Genomic DNA, 21544 nt, shown 5'->3' on the forward strand with positions numbered 1-21544 from the left:
TTGAGACAGAGTCTCATTCTGTCACCCAGGTTGGAGTGCAGTGGCCTGATCATAGATCACTTAGGCTCAAGCGAGCTTACCACCTTAGCCTCCCAAGTAGCTAGGACTACAGGTGTACACCATCACACCCAGCTAATTTTTGTATTTATTGTAGAAATGGGGTCTTACTATGGTGCTCAGGCTGGTCTCAAACCCCTGGCCTCAAGTGATCCTCCTGCCTTGGTCTCCCGAAGAGCTGGGATTACAGGCATAAGCCACACCTGGCCCGTTTTTCACACTTCTGAATTTTATGGATCAATAAAAACCTTTTAAAGCTTAAAATTCATATTAAATAAATTTTAATAATAAAGTTTCTGTCCTTAATTTGACTATTTTGGTGAGTATATTGACCACAACTTCACATTTCAGGCAATGATAGAGTACATCAGTATACTCAAGTCTCACAATATCCACCTTTCTTCATGATAGGACAGTCTATGGGCTTTGTCAATAAGCATTCGATATGAACAAGCTTTTTATTTATTCATTTATTTAAAAAGTAGTAAAGTATTGTAATAAACAGTACAGATTTTGAAATCAGACCATGTGAGTTTGAATCCTGGCTCTGCCACTTATGAGCTACGTGATCTTGGTCCAGCTGCTTAAACTATCTGTACCTCAGTTTCCACATGTGTAAACAAGGATAAACATAGTAAATCCCTTACAGGGCTATTGTGAGGATTAACTGAATTAATATAAATAAAGTGCTTAGAACAGTAAAGAGCATGCAAGGTGACATGTATTTGTTTTATTACTAATATTATTCACTTATAAAAGTTTCCTGTGGGTGATAAAACAACTAAATCTGCTAGATATTATGTAAAAAAAATAAATCTTCTAGGTATCATTCAGATAAAAATGAAATTAGGAGAAAAGTCTTGGAATATATCTAGAAATAAAAGCTCAGAATAACCAAATAAATGCTGGTTTTAAGATACTGAGGCATTTAAAAATATATATATTAATATATGTTAAAATATGTATAGATAGATACATAATCTTTCTCACAAAGTTCAATCTGGCAGCTACTGTCAAGTATCAATGGAAATGTCTGTGATGGCCCACAGTAAATTAAAGTCCTTGGTTGTCAGAGAGATACCAATGTGATCACTCTCTCCATTATAACAGATGTGAAATGATTTCTCTCAATTTGCTTGTCTTTAAAAAGTATAAACAAAAAGAAACTAGGTTTCATTCCATTATTCTTAACCCAAATCCTTGTTTCTTCCTTGAATCAGAAAAAACCTCTCCCCTGCAACTATATGGATAATTTTTTACATAACCTTTAAAAATTATGGGTGAAAAGAGTACACATCAAAAAAGCCCTATTTCATGCCTTGCATTCTTATGTTCTGCTCATGCTCCAAGGCAAGTATGAAACGAGCAGCTTTCTGATCGCTTGGAAAGTCTAAATAATATACATAACTTTTCCCTTTAAGAGGGGTAAGAATGCTTGCTATCTAAAGAACTCATTCAGATTTACTAAGAGTTTTCTGTGCTAAATTTTCTTTGCCACACAAGATAAAAGGTGAACAGCATAGGTATAATAATGTTTATTACGGATATCTGTTCACTCTGGGAAAAACAGTGAGATTAGGCAATTTTATCCTTCTAGCATTATGTGTATAATAAGACCATGTCATTCATTTTCTGATGTTTGTGGGCCTAGGACACTACCTTCAGTATTAGTTTACCAAAACAGAATTCATAAATGGATTTCCATTAAAATCACTTCAATGAAGAGTGATAGTCTTACTGATTTTGAAAGAATTCTAAATATATTTTACTTTATTTCAAGTTATAAATCATTAAAGATTATCAATTCCCTGAAATCTCCAATGTGAAGATACAATGTTTTTGAATTTGGTAATTCTGATGAGTTACAAAATAATCTTTATATTATTAATATATAATGATCAATTTATCAATATTTCATGTACCATAGAGCTTCATAAAACTAATTTGTAGGTTATCATTTAATGTGCACTGTTAGTCTTAACATACTTACCTAGTCTTAGGCACTGTCGCATTAAACCTCCAGAAGACATATTTTTTTCAGCTTCGATTTCACTGAAATTTAGAGAGCTGGCAAACACAAGTACATCGACCATGGCCATCAGTCGGCTGAGGAAAGTTACTGCTGTCTCAGCTGACATGCCCTGTGTCACTTCAATATTTTCCAATTCCGTCTTTAAAAAAGTAGAAGATTTAAGCCTTATTTAAAATTTGGAAATACGGTACATGTATATAGATAATATAGGTAACTATAAGTTTGGTATATTTACTATATTTTGTAAATAAAATAAATTATAAACTAATTCTACATATCACTGGAGCTGGTTATCAAATTTAGTTAGTTTACCTATCAATTATTCTTAAATAAAGGAAAAGTCCATTTTAAAATCAACGTGAGCTTTAAATATCTTTAGTTATAAACACTACATTCTAAACTTAAGATCATTTCACAAAGATATTTAGAGATAACCACACATATGTACTTATACCAGTTTTGTGTTATTTTATTTTATTAATTTACAAAATATAAAATTTCTTTCTTTCTTAAAATCTTCATTCTTATCAATAAAAAGATATGCTTTAATTTTTCTTTCCTATAAATGTATGATGAATAATAGGAAAGATACAGCAATTTCATTTGGCATCAAAATGAGATGGCTGTCAAATTAGAACATGTAACAATTTCTTATCTATTTTAGAATAACCTAAACCACTCAGTACCTTCATATGCACAATAAAACTCCAGGGTAAAAATAATCAAGATGATCACTAAATCCTCTACAGATATTTAATTCATGACCTATAAAACACTAGCAATAAGGAGAATCATAGCATTCAAGATTGGAAACAGTATTTTCACTAAAATGTTGTCTATAATAAAATCTAATTTCCTAATTTCAGAGGGCATATTAAAAAGTATTCTGTCTCTTAAAATGTATAACTTTGTAGTTTTATAAGCAATGGCAACATTTCTTATTTTTTCACTGTGTACTATATAACATTTTAATTACTTTTATGCTTTAGGACTAGGCCGAATTTTCTCAGTGCCTCAAGAAATGGAGAAAAATAAGGAATGCTTTATAAATTAAAAAAAAAGTCTAAACTGTTTAAATTTTCTGAAAATGAGCATACTAGCATACTGATGATTAACCTTACCTCTTAACCAAATGATAAATTCAACTACAAGGTGAGCATATGTAATGGGTATCTGCTCCTATTTAATGTTCCATTTTGACATTATTTATATCCATCATTCTAACTAAACTTCTTCCTGCTTGGAAGAAGCAGGAACATTAACATGGAAATGTGAGCAGCAAACACTGATTGGGGAAAAAAAAACAAAACAAAACCAAAACACTCAAACATTTCCTGCGTACAAAGTGGGTAATAAAAACAATAGGTGACTACTACCACAAGCATTATATAACTAAACTCAGTTCTAAACACAGCAGAAAAGGTATTAATAACAAACTATCTTTCCTTACATTTAAAATAAAAATAGGGTTAAAACCATTCTCTCTAAAATAAGCTTGGAAATAGATAGAAATTTGATTTTAATTATTGATTTACAACATAATGTCAATTTAGTATCAATGGCCTAAAGAAATGACAAATTTTTTTACTTGGATTTTTAAATGTAGATTCTTTATTTCCTAGCACTTCATGGATATATGGCATCATTTCATAGCATGACTTAAAAATCTATGACTATGATACAATAATTTATAAGAAAAAGCAAAAAATTCATTTTAAATCTGAGTTTTCAAGTTAGAGTGTTCTATAATGGAACAAAAACTGGCCATTGCATAGGTCCATTAATTATTCTGAATAATTTTTCAAAATGTTATAATTTAGTTTATTTAGACGTGTTCTCAAAATCTTTATCATTTTGAACTACTGAAATTATGGCATAGCTGTCCTGCTTTATTAGTTAATTAATGGTTTTATTTTGAGTGTTTTGGTCTGTCAAAATTTGCTTTCATTTTGAAATGGTGAATTATAAACAGAATTATTAAGCTGTCCATGTAATTCGCCAAAATGTTATTTTTGAAAAAAAATAAAATTTTAAAGTGAAAAGCATTCTGAACACAAACAACATAAAAGAGAATTCTTATGTTCTATATAAAATTAATTTATAAATACAATGAAATACTACATAAGCATAACATAGGGTTTAAAATTAAAGATCACTCACATACAATTATTATTAAATCTTTAATGTATTTCTTCCAATTTACTTTCATTGGAATCAATTAAAATCTGATTGTACATATGACTGTAATATCACTGTTTTCATTATATTATAATAGTTTAGTCTACAGATTAGTGTGAATAATAAAATAGTAATACATCAAGCATTGGGACAATAATCCTTTCAATGAATCTTTTAAATATACAAAGAATATGTCTAATGTTAAAGATGACATGGAAACTTAAAATATAACCAAGTTAAAAATTTCATAACTAAGTAAAAATAAAATTTGAAACTGAAAACCTGAAAATTACTACAGAAGTAATACTAACCTTAGAACCCTGGACATGCATTAGACAAAACAGACAACAGACCAAAAAAGTACAAGAAAAGGAAATTATTAAATTAAATGAAAATACAATGTAAAATTGAAACAAAATAATATATTTTAAAATTATATTTGATTATTTTATTAAAAGCAAATTCGCAGAAGAGATATTCATTTTATAAATTACATATGATTAAGATAAATATCAAATATTTAGACTTCAATTGATTTTTTGTTTTAGTAACTCTGTCAAAATATATATATTAGAATAGTTCATGTATTAGAAATTATACATACTTTATTTTACAAAACAAATATCTTTTCCTACTAGATGATTAATGAAACATTTTAATAAATAAGCTAATATAATCCCTCTGCCAGGAAAAAAAAAAAAAAACTGCCTCAGTATTGGTTTAAGCAGAAAGAACTCAGAGAAATGAACTAGTTATACCACCTTCTAGAATTTTCTATAAGAAAATAATATAATTTGTTTTCTCAAACATAGAGAACCCTTCCTATAGTTCAAAATTCCCAAAAGTTAATAAAAGAATTAAATATTATTTGGTGATTATAACTTAAAAATCACTTTCCCATGCTAGAAAAGAACTTACTGATATACTGAGACCTGCATATGAATTAAGATAAATATACAGATATTATACTAAGTTTCAGAATCTTATTAAATAAATAATTATATTCATTACATTCAAAAATTAGATGAGATTAAGTTCCACAATAAAAGTCATCAATTGTCCCCTTTCTCTGATTTTGGACAATAAACATACGTGAGTATAAATTTCAAAATATGTTATTTTCATGGTACTTTGCATACAAAAACAGGTAATAGCATCCTGAGAATCATAAAGGTGTTATGAAGTAAACAAAACTAAAGCAAAAACAAAACAGCATACTGGGAGGCCAAGGCAGGAGAATCGCTTGAGGTCAGGAGTTCGAGACCAGCCTCAGCAAGACTGAGACCCTGTCTCTACTAAAAATAGAAAAATTAGCTGGGCGTGGTGGCCTGCTCCTGTAATCCCAGCTACAGGAGACTAAGGCAGGAGAATCCCTTGAATCCAGGTCTTTGAGGTTGCTGTAGGCTAGGCTGACGCCATGGCACTCTAGCCCAGGTGACAGAGCAAGACTCCGTCTCAAAAAAAAAAAAAAAAAATTAATAATTTTTCCAAATTGCTTAACTATATACTCTAATAATAGTAATACTAAAAAATTAAGGTTTTGTCATCATTCTTGGATAGAAAAAGAAAAAGTTGCTCTTCTTTCTTACAATTATGAAACTACTAGGAGAGGCAGAAATGGCAGTCTCCAATTATTTTTCTGGGGCAGAGAAAATTAAACCATATAGGACACTGAATTAAATTCTAAACATTCAGTGTTCTGGATGGTTGACCATGGTGGTCAACTTAAAATCACAAAGTGATTATGAAATTTGTGGTTAATCCATGTTCTTTGCTTTTCTTCATTTTTTCCTGCAAACTCTTCACTTTCATTTATGACCAACTTAAACCATATAGTACAGAATAAATGAGAGGATTCAACTGACTAGTCACAGAAATATTAACTCAAAAAACCAACAAGAACAAACATAATGCTCCTTCCCAAAACCAAAGTTTGGTCAAACTACATGCTAAGAGGTCTAAATTTTTTCCCCAAAGTTAAAACTACTGGTTTAATTTACAGATTTGAAACTTTTTCTGTAATTTATTTTTTATGCTACATATGATTTTAAATAATCTAGGCAAAACTGAAACTCCAACTAGGTGCTGCTTCTTCAAGAGTATTAAGTTCAAGGTGCTCACTATCAATATAAACAATGTATAACTGCATTCTTTTTTGTTAATGTATCCATTAAAATATTTCCTTATAAGTAAGATTAATCTAAGTAGTTCAAAATCTTCTCCTATCCTGGTGATATTAGAACAGCAATACATCAATGTTATCCACAGTATAGACTATTATATTTATCTAAGATTCCAGGGCAGAAAATAGACCATTTCTATGCCAATCCCATGCCATGGAAGTAGCAGACAAAAAGATTATACCATTTTAGTATTTTGTTATAAAAATGAATCACTCATACTTTAATATTCTAAACATCAGAGTTCTGAATGACAGGTTTATTTTATAAACGGGAAGACTATCCTATCATTATACAAATAAAGGAACAAAATATAATTCCCAAAGGAACTCAAGAAAGAAAATTTTCATTAAGAGCCTTCTCCATCTAGTACACTCTACATGTATTACCTAACACACTTCCTGGGATTGTATAGGGAGTGGGATAAGTATAATAACACTCTTCAGTAAAGGAAGAAACTGAGGTTGAAGTCATATGTAGTAAAATACATATCTTATTTATTTATGTCTTATGCTAAAGCCTACACATCTTCCATTAAATCATATTGACTTCAAAAATGTCAGATATGAGTCTCATTGATATTGAGAAATAAGGTTGTTTCTGATGAAAAGGAGTAAATTATCTGAGATTCACATTTCCTCTGAGAAATGGACACGACACGTTCCTGGGTTGAGCTTTGTGTCTTTTTTTAAAATGTGTAACTGTAAAGAATAATCAGTAGCATTCTACCTATCTTTTCAAAATTTAATACAGTTCGACATTGGAAATATCAAATGACAAAAAAATTAGTATGGTGAGTGTGAAAAGTTACATATGTTCTAATAGACCGTAATAACCACAACATTCAGAAAAATTGTCTTAAAAATTAAACTTTAATAAATGGTCAATAAGTCAAATTTACAAGTCAAATTCTTATTTAATAGAAAAGAATGAATTTGTCTTAAGCCCTAACTACTGAATTTTCAAAGGTCTGTAATAAGTGATAAAGTTTTCACATGAAATCATCATAGTATGACATTATTTTATGAGGAGCATATGTTGTAAGTCAATGGTCAGCAAACTATGGCCCACAGGTCAAATCGACCCACTACCTTTTTTTTAATAAAGTTTTACTGAAACACATGCATGCCTATTTGCTTATAATACGTATTGTCTATGGCTGTTTTTGTACTATCACAACAGAGTTGAACAGCTCAGACAAATACCATACGGCCTATAAAACCTAAAATATTTACTATGTGGCCTCACACAGAAAAAGTTTGCCAACCACTGCCATAAGCCATCATTACTTCTATTTGTTCATAAAATAATTATCAGCATATTAAATATGAATATTTTGAAAAACTCTATATATCTAAACAAAATTACTAGATCACTCAAATATTAGTTTCCAATGTTTCCATCTCTTTTCATATACCTAGGATTGAAATTCTAATGGCATCTATAAAAATATGTTTCCCTTTAATAATCTGTATGTTACCAATGTGTCCTTTTTCATTTATCCCTTCCAAAATTCTCTTCTGGCTTTTTACATTTTACATATAATTTCAAAAAGCCCATATTATCAGTTCTAATTTCCTTCTTTACTCGACCTCCTCCTTCCTAACTTCCCCCTCTACTACACTACAGCTTCTAGTAAGAATATTATATAATCTGATAACACATAAACAATACTCAGTTATCAGCACCACTCTTGTTTTTACTAGACATGAAATGGGAGAAAGGTACTGGCTCTTTCTTTTAAGGAAGCAATTCATTCAAAGAACATAAAATCAGGTATATTGTACAAGCAGGCATAGGTACAATCAATTAATGGACCAAAATATCTAAATAAAAAAAAATGGAGACATAAATAAAGGTTTCTATAGTTGGATCAATTCCCATGTCTGTTGAGAATGACTTAGGCAGTAAGTATTTAATAGTTTCAAACTCCAATCTATAGTGGTCAAAACTGCATAGTAATGATTTTGGGAGTCCAACCTCAAAATGTCAGTATCTTTACTGTACATTCATTATAAAATAAAAAATAAGCAAATTTGGGCAGTGAATTACTATATAAATCATAATTTTTATAAATTAATTCATTAATTTAGTATCATCTCTACCTTGATAGTTAAAGATCTTTTGGTTTTAAAATTTAGAAGACTATTTAGTAATGTGAATGTTTCAAACCTATACAAATTTTAACAACTTATTGCTAAGCTGTTTATATTAAGATCAGTTTTTGCTCAGCACAAAATTTTAAAACATGCAATATTACATTTCAAAGTGAATTTTAATACAACCATTTAAGATTTCTTGACAATAAATGGTAATTTATAAGACATAAAACAAAATTTATATGATCAAGAAAAATGCCAAACAAAAGCATTGATTTATTCAGTCTTTAACGTATAAAAGAAAAAAAATGCCTTCCATGTCTCAATATCAGAATGCATTTTTAAAATAATGCATAACTCTCAATTTACCAGATTTTGGTACAAATCATGAGAGGAAAACGGAGATTAAAGAGAAGGAATGGAATATGAATCTCAGGATACCTGCTCTCTTTACACACCATCCACTATTTATACTGTTCTTTCTGGCTCCATTTTCTTGATTTAGCTACTAATTTGATTAATGCCCTAATGATGACTTGCTCTGTTGCACCCCCTCCTGAACTAGCTTGCTTGCCTTTGTCCTCATGAGTAAATTCATGGATAAAATAGAGATGTATGTGCCTGGAGCAGGTGTGTGAGGATACAAAGTGTTGCTGTTAATATTGAAGTTTCAATGCTGCTCTGGAGTTAGTGCATTGACAAAAGGCCAGTAAGAAAAAGGGTCATGTAAAAAAGCTTGTTAAAATAAAGTTGGAGATCAATTTGGGAACACTGTCTCACCAAGTGATAGACATCTTACCAAAATGGCAGATTTATCTCTGGCAAAAGCATACTTTTTGGGCTTAAGGATAAGTTTCCAACATCGTGATGAGAACACAGGTAATATGGAAAGCATAGTTCTATATTCTTTCCCATCTGAGCATGTAGCTATGGAGCCTGTTTTGCTATGAATCAAATATATTTTAAAATAACAACTAATATATAAAGTTAACATTGATCTATTGTATTTTAAATGATATACATAATTAATATTAAATGCCTTTCAAATGTATTCTTTTAATACATTTCAATGTTTTATAAAGAAACAAAAACAGACAAGGCTAGATTTGTAAAAAATAAATGCTGAACCAGTAAATAGTCAAATGAAAATGTTAAATAGCAAGAATTTTAATAGTTTATTATACTATAGATTTGAAAAGGTAAGCAATATATAGAAAATAAAGTTAAATCATTTATAGGTATAGCTCTTTCCAAGAAGTAATCATCAGAATTACCAGACATAAGCACATATAGCTGGAACCCAACATGGATAAATAAAAGCAGTGGAAACATAAATTTAAATGGTTAAAAAGTTCTCTTAATAGAACAGGTCTGGTTAAAATCCACCTTTTTACAGTACAGAACACCACTGAAATGCTGAAGTCACGTAATTATAAAGTATAACCACTAGATGGAGGCAAAGTACTTACAGTTGGTGATGTAGCAGCAGAGAGCAAAGGTAAAATTCCTCCACAAGCAATGATGATGTTGTCTACCATTTGGGAAATGAGGTGAATTGTGTTATGTACAAAAATAATATTTTCATTGCTATTGACAAAATCCATTACAGATTTTGTGGAGTGGCTAAAATAATATAAAAACAAAACAGAAGTGAACATTTACTTGGCTTATAAATAAGAGGTTTACACTTATTTAGAATAACATTTTTAAAGTGAAAAATAATTATAGTATATTGAAAAGAGCTAGAAAAATTTAAAGTGAAGTTATTAGGAAAAAAAAACAATTTACAACTGATGTGTCATATTACCAAAAATTAAGCATTCATTTCTGCAGGGTTTCTTATGTCCAACTGTATTAACTCATTATTTTGTCTCTGCTTGAAAAATACAGTATTAACTAGATTCTAAGACATATAGCTAGGTCAATGAATTTGGCTAAAATACTTATTTTTGCCAAAGCTAGTTTTTTTGTGTTGAAAGGAAAAACCTTTTAAATATACAAAGGATATGTCTAATGTTAAAGATAGTATGGAAACTCAAAATACAACCAAGAGAAAAATTTTATAAATAAGTAAAAATAAAATTTGAAGTGAAAAACCTGAAAAGTTAACTGAAAGTTTCATTTTTAGGCAGTTTCAATTTGTCATATCACCAATGACTGCAGCCCCACTTTTGACCACCCATGTGAAAAATGTATCCTGCTAATCACAAAAGTGACATAATAGGGAGTATAAATAAATCAGTAAAAATTCAAGAACTTATTACATTAAAAAAGGGAAAAAGATCTCAAAGTAGATGGCAGTGAGGCCTTCCCATACAAAACATGCAACGTAGACTCCAAAAAAAATACACTGCTTTCATTTGGTGTCAGTCAAGAACAGGAAATGTTTTCTAATGGGAAAGAAATGAAAAAGGAGATTATGATCAAATTTGAATCAATTATTCTCACTTTCTTAAAGTTGTGAAATACTATCTATTATTATATCTTAGATTTAAAGACATTTTCTCCTATCCTAAAAATAAAGATCTTTAAAAAATTTAAATTACATTAAATTCCATTTGGGGACTTTCTTGAGAGCTTATGAAAGAAAACAGAGACATAGTATGTGGACAGAAGAAAAGCTGAATATCACTCACTTGGGGGCTATGAATATTATAATGAGTAAATTAAATTATTTATCTACATATACTGATCTTAATGTTAATGGTAATGTATTTCAGTTTCCTTAGTTACCATCTCTAGGTAATTTATCATATAACAACAATAGCAATGAAAAGAATGAGTCTAAGAACAAACTGATCAAATAAAATCAAAACTAAAAACTTTCTATGGCAGACTTCATTGACACAATAGTCATGACTTCTCTGCTAGCACATTCTAGATTTTGTTCTATTATTGAGATGAATTGGGTATAGCAAAGGTTGGTCCCACCCCAGTTACTAGTTAACCAGTATCGGTCCATATAAACCTGTTATTATAATGCTATTTTCTGTTGCTGGTCATTAACTTAGAATGAACATGTGATGCTGCGGGGAAATTTCTTGAGGGGCTCTTAAAAAAAAAAAAGAAGAAAAGGCAAAAGAACAGAAAGAGTAAGAGGAGAGAGAGAAATAGAAGGGAAAGAAAAAATAGGAACAGGAGGAAGGAAGAAGAGTCATCCCTGCCTTTTAGTTTGGGCAAGTTTCTTATGTTGAATTGGTGCTGGGGCTGAAGCAGCCACATTGAATCCTAAAAGGAAAATCAGGAAAAGCAGAGAAACCAACTTGAGTCCTAAGAATGTCATGCCACTGATTGTTGAAGGTGCTAATGGTGGGATAATCTGTTACTTACAGCCATCAACTTCCATACATATTCTCATAATTGATTAATTTTTTGCCTATCCGCTATTAGACAATTAAGTCAAAAATTAAGAAAGGTAATTATTTAATTTATATAGATTTGTTATCTTTTAAGTGTTTATATTTGAACTGCTACCTACTGCTTAAATACTATAGGCTCCCACTAACTGCTTAAATACTATAGGCTCTAAAAACATACACATCATAGGGTTATTTTAAATTTTATTTTGACAATATATGTTAAAATATCAGTACCAATAATAACCTAGTACATGGCATTAATTTTAACAGGACAAGATAAAAATGTGTGTATTTCTTTAAACTACCACTGATTTTTTTGTTATTGTTAAATCTCTTGTATATAGAACAGGCAGTGCCAGATTTTAAATTTTTGCTTTTTATTTATAAAAAAGAAATCTCTCTACCTCCTCCAAACATGTACATCTGTTTCTAATGCAAATAGCAAATCGGTGAGAAGCCGTTGATGCATTGGAGACCATTTAAACTCAGGAATACGGAACATTGTAGTACGTGGACCTGGGCTGAACTGGCGCCGCTGTTCCTCAGTCATGGGCATTCCTCGAAATCCTAAATCAACTCGCAGATCTCGGTCTTGTTGGGTGATAGAGCGACCCTGAACAGCCTAAAGAAAGAAAAGATGAACTTTTGTGGGGTACAAAAGAAATACCTCACTTCAAAATGAAACAGTGAGTATAGTAAAGTGAGTGAGTAAAGCTTTTGCATATGACTTTAATAAGTTAATATATTTCACATATATTATTCATGTGATAATTCCCTACATAGGAACCTTTTTGAGCTGAAAAAATCTATCATTATTGCTTCTATTTTACTATTCCAGAAACTAGGCAAGGTATTCATATACCTAAGGTTAACACAAAAGTTCACATTATACCCTCTTTTCTCTGTTATGAGGTATCTACATTAAATCGCATTACTTCCTTAAGGAAATGAGCAGCATATATGAGGTGAAGTATATCGGATTTATGCCATCAACTAATTGTAACTAAAACACAACATTAGAAGAAATATTATTTGAACAGATTCAAGTCAACTTCAAAGTCTTTTTCACTCACAATACTTCAATTCTAAAAGATAAACGCATTTGGTAAGTTAGAATACAAACTAGAAAAATGCCTAGGAACTTCAGATGAAAAACAGGCAAGCCTAGTGTGTTCAACAGGCAAGCTTACCGTCCAATAAACAATGCACCATGTTTTCCTTTATTTTACATCTGCACCTAATTCAATATCCCCATCCCCTGCCAATTATCACTGCAGTGCAACTGCCACAAAATTGTAAATTGGCAGTTAGAAAACAAATAAAAATACCTTTCCCATACACAGATTATTAAGGATTCTTATTGGGAGTACAAAGACACCAGTAAGGCGTGGTTTACTCTTTATAACTAATGGAAACACATTAAATTTATCTTCGATGACATTAAAAGGCAAGTGGAACACACAGAGGACAACAAAGCCCAAATCATTAAGGGTAAAAGTATTACTATAATTTCTTAAACTCATAACCATAAAGTATTGTTTAACCCAGAAAATATGGAAGGAGTCATAACTTAAGGCTCACCAATTAAAATCCATATCAGAAAACATCATCGGCTTTTAATTTTACTCCAGTGAGGCCAAAACTGAAGCACTAACATTTCCTAACCACCATACCTAAGTTTTCTCGTAACAAATTCCTATCTATTGGTTATTAAAAAAAAAATTCTCACTGCTCATAATTCTAATTTTTCTCAGCCATATTACCTACCTCACAGGGTTGTTGTGAGGATTAAATCTGAAAATACATAGCACAGTGCCCGGAACATAGTAGGCACTTGATAAATAACAGTTCCCTTTTCCCTTCCCCTTCATTTATCAGTTCAATCTGGGCTCCAAGTCCTCTTTTCTATAATCCACAGAACAGGGTTGGGCCTGAAGCTTAAAAGGTTAAAATTAATCAAGTGTTCAGAATGAAGATCTCGAGTACAAAATGTGTAAATGTAGTCACAGTCATAAAATGTTAGAACTGGTAGAGACCTTAAAGGTCACATTTTAATCTAGTACAAACTCTTGTACTATATAAGGAAACTTAGGCCCAGAGAGGTTGACAAAGTTACACAGAAGAATGTGGCAGAGTTGGAAATATAATTCAGATATTTTAATTTCTTTATATATATGCAACCATACTACTCAATTCCATGAATTACTATTATACCATAATTGAATACAAATATGGTGTAATGGGTAAGAAATTTACTCTGCTTTCATGCTAACAATTCAATATCTATCCAGTGCATTTTTGTTTATTTCTAGAACTTATATAAGATAGCTTACTTGTGTCGTAGCAGTTGTCTGGATTTTTCGTATTTCCTTTCCTGATTCTTTGCCATCATCAGATCTCTCAGTATCTGAAATTATACTTCCTGCATCAATATTTGGTACGATTTTGCTACCAGAAGACTCAGTTTCCAGAGTTGTGGCAGTCATTTCAGCATACTCTAACCCCTTAGTTGATGATGCTAAATCTCTTTCAGAAATACTACTCATTCCATCTGAAGTTGTATGGATTTTGAATTCTTTTTCTTCTATTATACTTGATGCACAAGTTAAGTCTACACTACCAGTCATATGAGCAAGCAATCCGAGATCATCACTAACACCAAGATGTACTTGTGAATCCTGAATATTTGGAATAATGTGATTGCTAGAAAGTTCAGGAAGGAGTTTCTCCTCCTGTTTGGGTATTTTATCAAAGAGAAATGATGTACTACTATTGGGAAGTTCCTCTTTCTCATCTGCTAACGTTATCAATGGGCCATTATCCTTTTCTTCATTTTTTTTAATGATACCAACACTTCCATGTACATTGTTCTGGAGTTTCTCAACAGCAGCACTATATACATTATCCAACAAAGATTCAACCTCCACAAGAGCACCATTCTCTCCACCTACTAAAGTCTCTGGTGATAAATCCATATCATCAAGCTTTACTTCTGTTGCTTCCACTTTCTCTGCTTTTATATCAACTAAAAGATCATGCACTTCCACATGTACACCACTTCCCGGTCTATCTGAACTTCCAAGAATATCATCTGACACTTTTGTTGACATAAGTAAGTCTCGAGTATCTGTGCTGACAGGATAATCTGTCTCACTTTCTGGACTCTGGCTTTGTGAAAGATCTTCTATCTCTCGAATTTCCATTCCACCTTTTGCTCCTGTTGTCTGTGATGAAAGACCAGAGATGGTGCTCACATTGCCTTTCTTTCCCTTTTTAATGTTTTCCTCTTCTTGTCTCTGATATTCTTCATACATTTTGGCTAGGTATTCCTTATGTGCTTCATAAGTGACCTTAAGAATAAGTAAAGCAAACATTAAGGCATTTTGTATATACCAAAAAGAAAAAATAAAATAATAAAAATAAAATTATGGCAATAGCAAAAATAGTGCTAAGCTTAAGCTTTCTAATTTTATACATATTAATCCTAAAACAAGTGCTTAGTTGCATTAAATAATTGGAAATAATCAACAAATATAACCATATATAACTTATTATATATGACTTGCCCCAAAATCACATAGGTAAGCTAGCAATATTAAAGGGTTTTTTTTTAAGTTAAGTATTTCAATGTTACCCTAATATGCCAATTAACTTCCACACATTTATTTAAGCTTAACCAGAGAAACGGCAGCTAATAATGTACAATATCCAAAGTATGATTACTACAACAGTTTTAACCATCCATTGCTCGTATGTGAACCTACTACAACAACTGAGGCTAAAAAAATTCAAACATTATCTATAAATATATACATTTATAAACTGTTAAAACATCACAGTTTTATTCTTATACAGGATGCTATGAATTTGCTACTTTACATAGGTTTGTTTAGGAGACCCAGGAAATATATTTTTTGGACAAAGACTTGCAATGTCTTTTTCTTTGCTGTTTTCAAATTTGTTAAAGCAATGTTAAATGTGAGGTGTCAGTATATTACAAAATGTGAATTTATAACAGAAATAAAATCTCTTCTAAAGTTTTTTTAAAGTTCAAAATCCTTCCTGATAGACAGGTAATATTAATTTGTATTTAAATGATAGGGTAACAATTTTAGATTGAGAGGGACTTTCCTTTAAAGATTATCATACTATAAAAACCCTCTTCATTTCACAGAAGAAGAAAGCAAGTCCTAAAAGTGGGGGTTGGCAACCTATGGCCCATGGGCCAAATCTAATGATCATCTGTTTTGGTAAATAAAGTTTTATCACAACAAAGCCATGTTCATTCATTTACATATTTCTATGGATGCTTTCACACTATGCAGCAGAGTTGATTTGCTGCACCAGAGGTTGCACAGCCCACACAGCCTAAAATATTTACTATCTATCCCCTTCAAGAAAATTTTAACTCCTGTTCAAAAGGATTAAATGAATCTCCTAAAATCACAAAACTCAATTATGGCATAGACTAGATTAAAAGCCAATCTTCTGACACTCATGCTGCTTCTATGATGCTACATGATGAACAATCACATCTCTGAATTTCTAGAATCTAATATGTGTATATACTTTACATTTTAAAATCACTATTTCATTTTACCAAAGAACAAATATTTAAATGATACACACATAGTCTTAAGATTAAAAATAAAGAAAAGATAATGTAATCAGAAATATCACTAAACTTTAACACTTTAAATGTATTTATGATTCGCTCTGAAATGTAAAAATATTCTGACTACTTTAAAAATGTCTTAAAAAGTATATTTCAGAGACTATTCCATGAAATATTCTACTTCTTTAAAAGAGCAATTGACTCAGATTCAAGTTCTCAGATCTGCTATAAAAGAGGTATGTGTCACCTTTGGGTCCAAAATTCCTGATTTATAAACTTGGGGGTTGAATTAAATGATCTAAAAAATACTTTCAAGCTCTAACAATCTATGGAGGAAAAACAGAAAAGAGAAAAGTGGGAAAAGTAGGATAAAGAAATCTGCCAAAATCTAAGATGCCCACAAGATGGCACCAAACAAGTGTTTATAGCCATTTAATCCACTGATGAAACTCTGATGAAATAAAATGTTAAATCCCTTATTACCTTGGAATGGGCTATTGAGAGCGTATCCACCCAGACTCTCCAGCCTCCCCATTCATATTTTATTGCATGATACAAAAGAATCCGAAAGATATTGTAGACCATCTCAGTAATCTTCTGTTCCTCAGAATTTTTAGGATTAATATAGCCAAGAGAAAACATCCAATCCTGCCACACTGAACACTGCAATAAGCATCTAAGGGAGAAAAAGATCTCATCAAAAATACCTAAATTAAATTAGAATTTACTATTTTGAAATTTAGAGAAAATAGTGAAAATATGATCTGATGACCTAGGTAAAGCAAAGTGCACAGACATTCTACACATTCTATATTCTATACCTGGAATGACTTTCCCCTATTTCTCTACCTGGAAAAGTTATAATAATTATTCAGAATCACTTCCCTAACTCTCCCAGTCAGATTTACTGTTTCTGTACTATCTCATCAGCTTTAGCATTCATCATGCACTCAACACATTACAAATTAATGATTGCTTTATGATTGTCTTTCCCACTGGACTATATTAAGACTATATACTAAGACTACCTTGTGCAGCACAGTGCTTTAAACACAATAGACACTCAATCAATCAATATGTGTTAAATTAAAGACTCAGGAAATGACTACCATAGAGTTCATGGCCTTGGACTCTATCCTATGTCCTAGCTAACCAGCTCAAAAATGCATGACAATAATCAGTCATACGACTAACTTGGGGGAAAAGCACAGACAAATATCGGCAAATCTAACGTAATTACAATTAAAAGTACTGCTCCTGACAGGTATCATCAAAAGGAATAATGCATTTTAAAGAAGGTTTTGTGTATAGGTATATTCACATACACAATTAAAATATGATACACATATTATAAAATAAAATCATATAAAAATAAATAGAATTATATTGAATACAGATTTTTATCAAAGAAAGATGTAATGCCTTTTCTAATGATTAAAAGTATTTAGCAATATGGTAAAGATTTGAAATTTTTTATTTGAAAGACACTGAAAATTAAGGAGAGAAAAAGATTAATTATAGAATAGAGTTTTGCTATAGTATTCAAACTGTTTACCTTCTATTTTCCCGACTATTACTAAAAAGTTTTATCATGTCAGATAAAAATAAACGACGAACTTCCATCAGTTCTGCACTTGGTGTAGAGTTTTTTAACAAAGTTGCCACCACCTTAAGAATCACTGTAAACAAACAAAAAAAACCTTGAAGATTTATAACCATATCATATTTTCAACTCAAAAAGAATTCACTAATTTTCAACTAACTACTTGGCACTATTATACTTGAGTTTTAAGTGTCATGAACTAAGTAAATACCATAATGATTTAAGGGGTTAGAAAAGTTTTGATTTAGTCTCAGATGTTGCCATGTTACTATTACCGCATTACAATAAAGAATTGCCATTTGCTCACTTGGATTCTGAATTTTCACTGTAGAATCTGGCTCTGGATGTGGTTTGTGTACAACTTGAGTACACACTTGCTCTGTCAAGATCTGAAAGATGAAGAATTTGAACTTCATTTAGAAAATGATTTAAATCATAATTGCAAAATGTAGATATACAAAGAAACTGCAAAAAATATAAATTCAGTTCAAATCAAAAGGATCATGTCTTCTAAGAGACTTTCTAATGAATTCCATATACTTCTGAATTTTTTAACTCTGTATTTCTCAAATTTAATTTATAATGGATAGACACAAAACCAGAACCAATTTCCATGGAAGGAAAGATTAATTAGCAAATCCATTAGTTTATTGTATTTGAAATACCCTTTCTGTATCCATCTTTAATATACCAGTGTTGTGAATTATAAACATTTGATTCTTTGTATCATCATTAATTAAAATAAAATAAATAAGTAAATAAGAAAATAATGTCTTAGCTTGAGTCTCTACTTCAAAATGAAGTGTGACAAAGAAAAGTTCTTCCTAACAATGTGGCTCATTGTCATTTACTGATGAGTGGTTTTTAAAAAATTTCTCTGAAATAACAAAAAATGGCAACAGTAGACCAAATAAAAGATAGAATTCTAAAACATTTACTGACTTTTCCACTAAAATGTAGGCTCTACAAAAATAGGATTTTGTATATGTTCTTCACTGTTACATTCCTAGTGATTAGCACTGGTACCTGATGTACTGCCAGTGCTCAATAAATATTTGTTAAATGAAAGAATGGATAAATGAATTATATATAAAAATATATGTATGACTATCACGGTCTTAGCTTGTGTATACACCTGTACTCTTACATATAGCTAAACCTAATAAGGCTATATTTAATAAAGACTTCATTTTATATCAGTGATTTAATTCCTGTTTAGCCTTAACATGTACAAGTACAAAAAGTATGGCAAAATTATAAACATTAGCTAAAAATCCAATTGTACATAGCTATATTATAAAAGTTAAGGGAGAAAGTAAATTAAGAAACAAAGATGGTTCCTTCTGATTAGAAAAGGACCATGACATCCAGAAGTGTCATTTTTCTTCCCTTTCTGCTTAGACTAAGAAACGATAGGAAATTTATATAGTTATATTAGGAATATACATCAAAAAGGTATTGACTTGAATAAAAGCTGACCTACTATTACTTAAATAACAAATACAGGGCAAAATTACCCCTATTTCCCTCATTCCCATAGTTTTGTTGAAACTAAACACTGCATAATTACAACTAAGCAGTGCCTCAGAATTTTCTGAACAGAGCACCCTAAACATTCACTCTTAATCAAATAAAACTGATACATGCAATAAAATTTCTTTGAAAACCACATACTAAAGGACAATCAGTGGTTGGTATATACCTACAAGGAGTTTTCACATCAATCTATCCCAAAGACCCTGGTGTGTACCCACAACACAGTGGACAAGATCCCAGAAAATTTTTTTTACAAATAAGGGATTCAAAATAACTTCAGACAAGCTTGAAGAAAACCAGGCCATACTCTTCCATGATAGAGAATAGTCAAAACTTTCTCAATTGAAAGGGAAGAAATCACACTGCACAGGAAACAAAAGCATCACCAGTTTTTATACTGCTGTCTTTTTAAGTCCTTATTCTATCACCTAACAATGAAGGGAAGAATTGCCTTGCCTATCTAATAAAGCTGCTAGGAAGATTAAATAAAGCTCTATAAGTGAAAGTGCTTTGAAAACTATAACATATTCAAATATAAGACCTTTTATTAAAATTACAAATAATATATTTAGAAACTCAATTCAGCATGCATTTATTAAGAACCATTTATGTGCCCACATTCTGCTAAATGTTTGGAGACGGGAAATAAGTTGCTAGGTGGAACTATATTTCTAGCAGCAATTTACTTAATTATCGTTCTGGAGACAGGCATAAATGCATGCCCCTATTAAGTAATAAAACATGGTAGACTGTCATTAAGAACCTATGTGAGCTTAAAATGGGGGGAGGGAAATAATGAGATATAAATAAGGAGAGACGAATATAGATATAAACATTTTAATAAAAGGACAGGACTCAAGATGGGCCCTAAAGGTTTGACTGGACTTGGTAAGAGATTTGCCAAGTAAGTAACCTTGCCACCCACCAAAACAAAATAAATACTAAGGAGGTTCAGAGCCAGAGATGGACAAGAAAGCAAATTTTAATTCATTTAACACTTATAGCACATCTCAATTCACACTAGCCTCATTTTAAGTGTTCAACTGCCACAAGTGCCTAGTGACTATAATAACGGGTATTAGACAGGGAGGGAAACAACAATGAATCATAAGCAGAGGGTAATTTGATAAATATGCTATTTATACACATAGACCTGAGCCCAGCATTATACACGTAAATTTCATTTCATAAATGGAATTATTTTATAATTCATGTGTTACAGAAAGACTTTTGGCATAAGCAGGGGCTACTGCAGCTTTTTTTCTGACCCACCCACTTCCTGGCTTCATCATGAATAAATCGTTTTGCACTATTAGTAGGCACAACTTTCTGAGACAGGAGTGGTAAAAATGGCAAACTATTGACCCTACCATTACATCTAAGTGCCACTGTAGGTATTTGGGTCAGAGAATCTTTATAGGTTTGGACAAACTACCTAACTTTTTGACTCTCAGTTTCTTTATCTGTGAAAAGAAAGTTTGAATAAGATGATATCTAAAATACTGCCCATCTCTGAGAGTCTATAATTTTAATTAAAAAGTCTTATTATAAAGTACTTAGTTTTAAAGTTGACTAACTTATCATTTGTGCTCAAAAATTGTTTTACTCTTACAGAAACAGTTAAAGTAACTTAAAAAATATGTTTTCCTTTAAATCAATTAATTATTTCTATAAGAAACTGAGCTCCTCAGATTCTACTATCACGCACCTGTCTACCGCTGTCTATACTACGTGTTTCACTAAATGCAAAGAGAAGCTATAAAACAAAAATAATATCACAATACTTATTAATAATAAAATAATGAAGCATATTGTTGAGATCTACGAGTACCTAAACATAAAAATCCAGTTGTTTTATCTTCAGAAAACATATTCTAAAATCTAA

General features: G+C 31.0%; 1 protein-coding gene across 4 annotated transcripts in view; it reads right to left on the minus strand.

Annotated features, from left to right (window-relative positions):
* NBEA (neurobeachin) overlaps positions 1 to 21544 on the minus strand; it is a 563351-nt gene that overhangs the window by 394952 nt on the left and 146855 nt on the right. For 3 of the 4 annotated variants that reach the window (XM_069467354.1, XM_069467352.1, XM_069467351.1), the window contains exons 19-26: positions 18431 to 18512; positions 18076 to 18199; positions 17004 to 17196; positions 14239 to 15255; positions 12310 to 12527; positions 10016 to 10169; positions 4579 to 4587; positions 2048 to 2228 (exon numbers count right to left, since the gene is read on the minus strand). In XM_069467354.1, the coding sequence (XP_069323455.1) occupies positions 2048 to 2228; positions 4579 to 4587; positions 10016 to 10169; positions 12310 to 12527; positions 14239 to 15255; positions 17004 to 17196; positions 18076 to 18199; positions 18431 to 18512 (1978 nt within the window). The remainder of the gene's footprint in view (positions 1 to 2047; positions 2229 to 4578; positions 4588 to 10015; positions 10170 to 12309; positions 12528 to 14238; positions 15256 to 17003; positions 17197 to 18075; positions 18200 to 18430; positions 18513 to 21544) is intronic. The other variant, XM_069467350.1, reaches the window with a different exon arrangement.

The sequence above is a fragment of the Eulemur rufifrons genome, chromosome 4 (genome assembly GCF_041146395.1).
Source record: "Eulemur rufifrons isolate Redbay chromosome 4, OSU_ERuf_1, whole genome shotgun sequence".
NCBI lineage: Eukaryota > Metazoa > Chordata > Mammalia > Primates > Lemuridae > Eulemur > Eulemur rufifrons.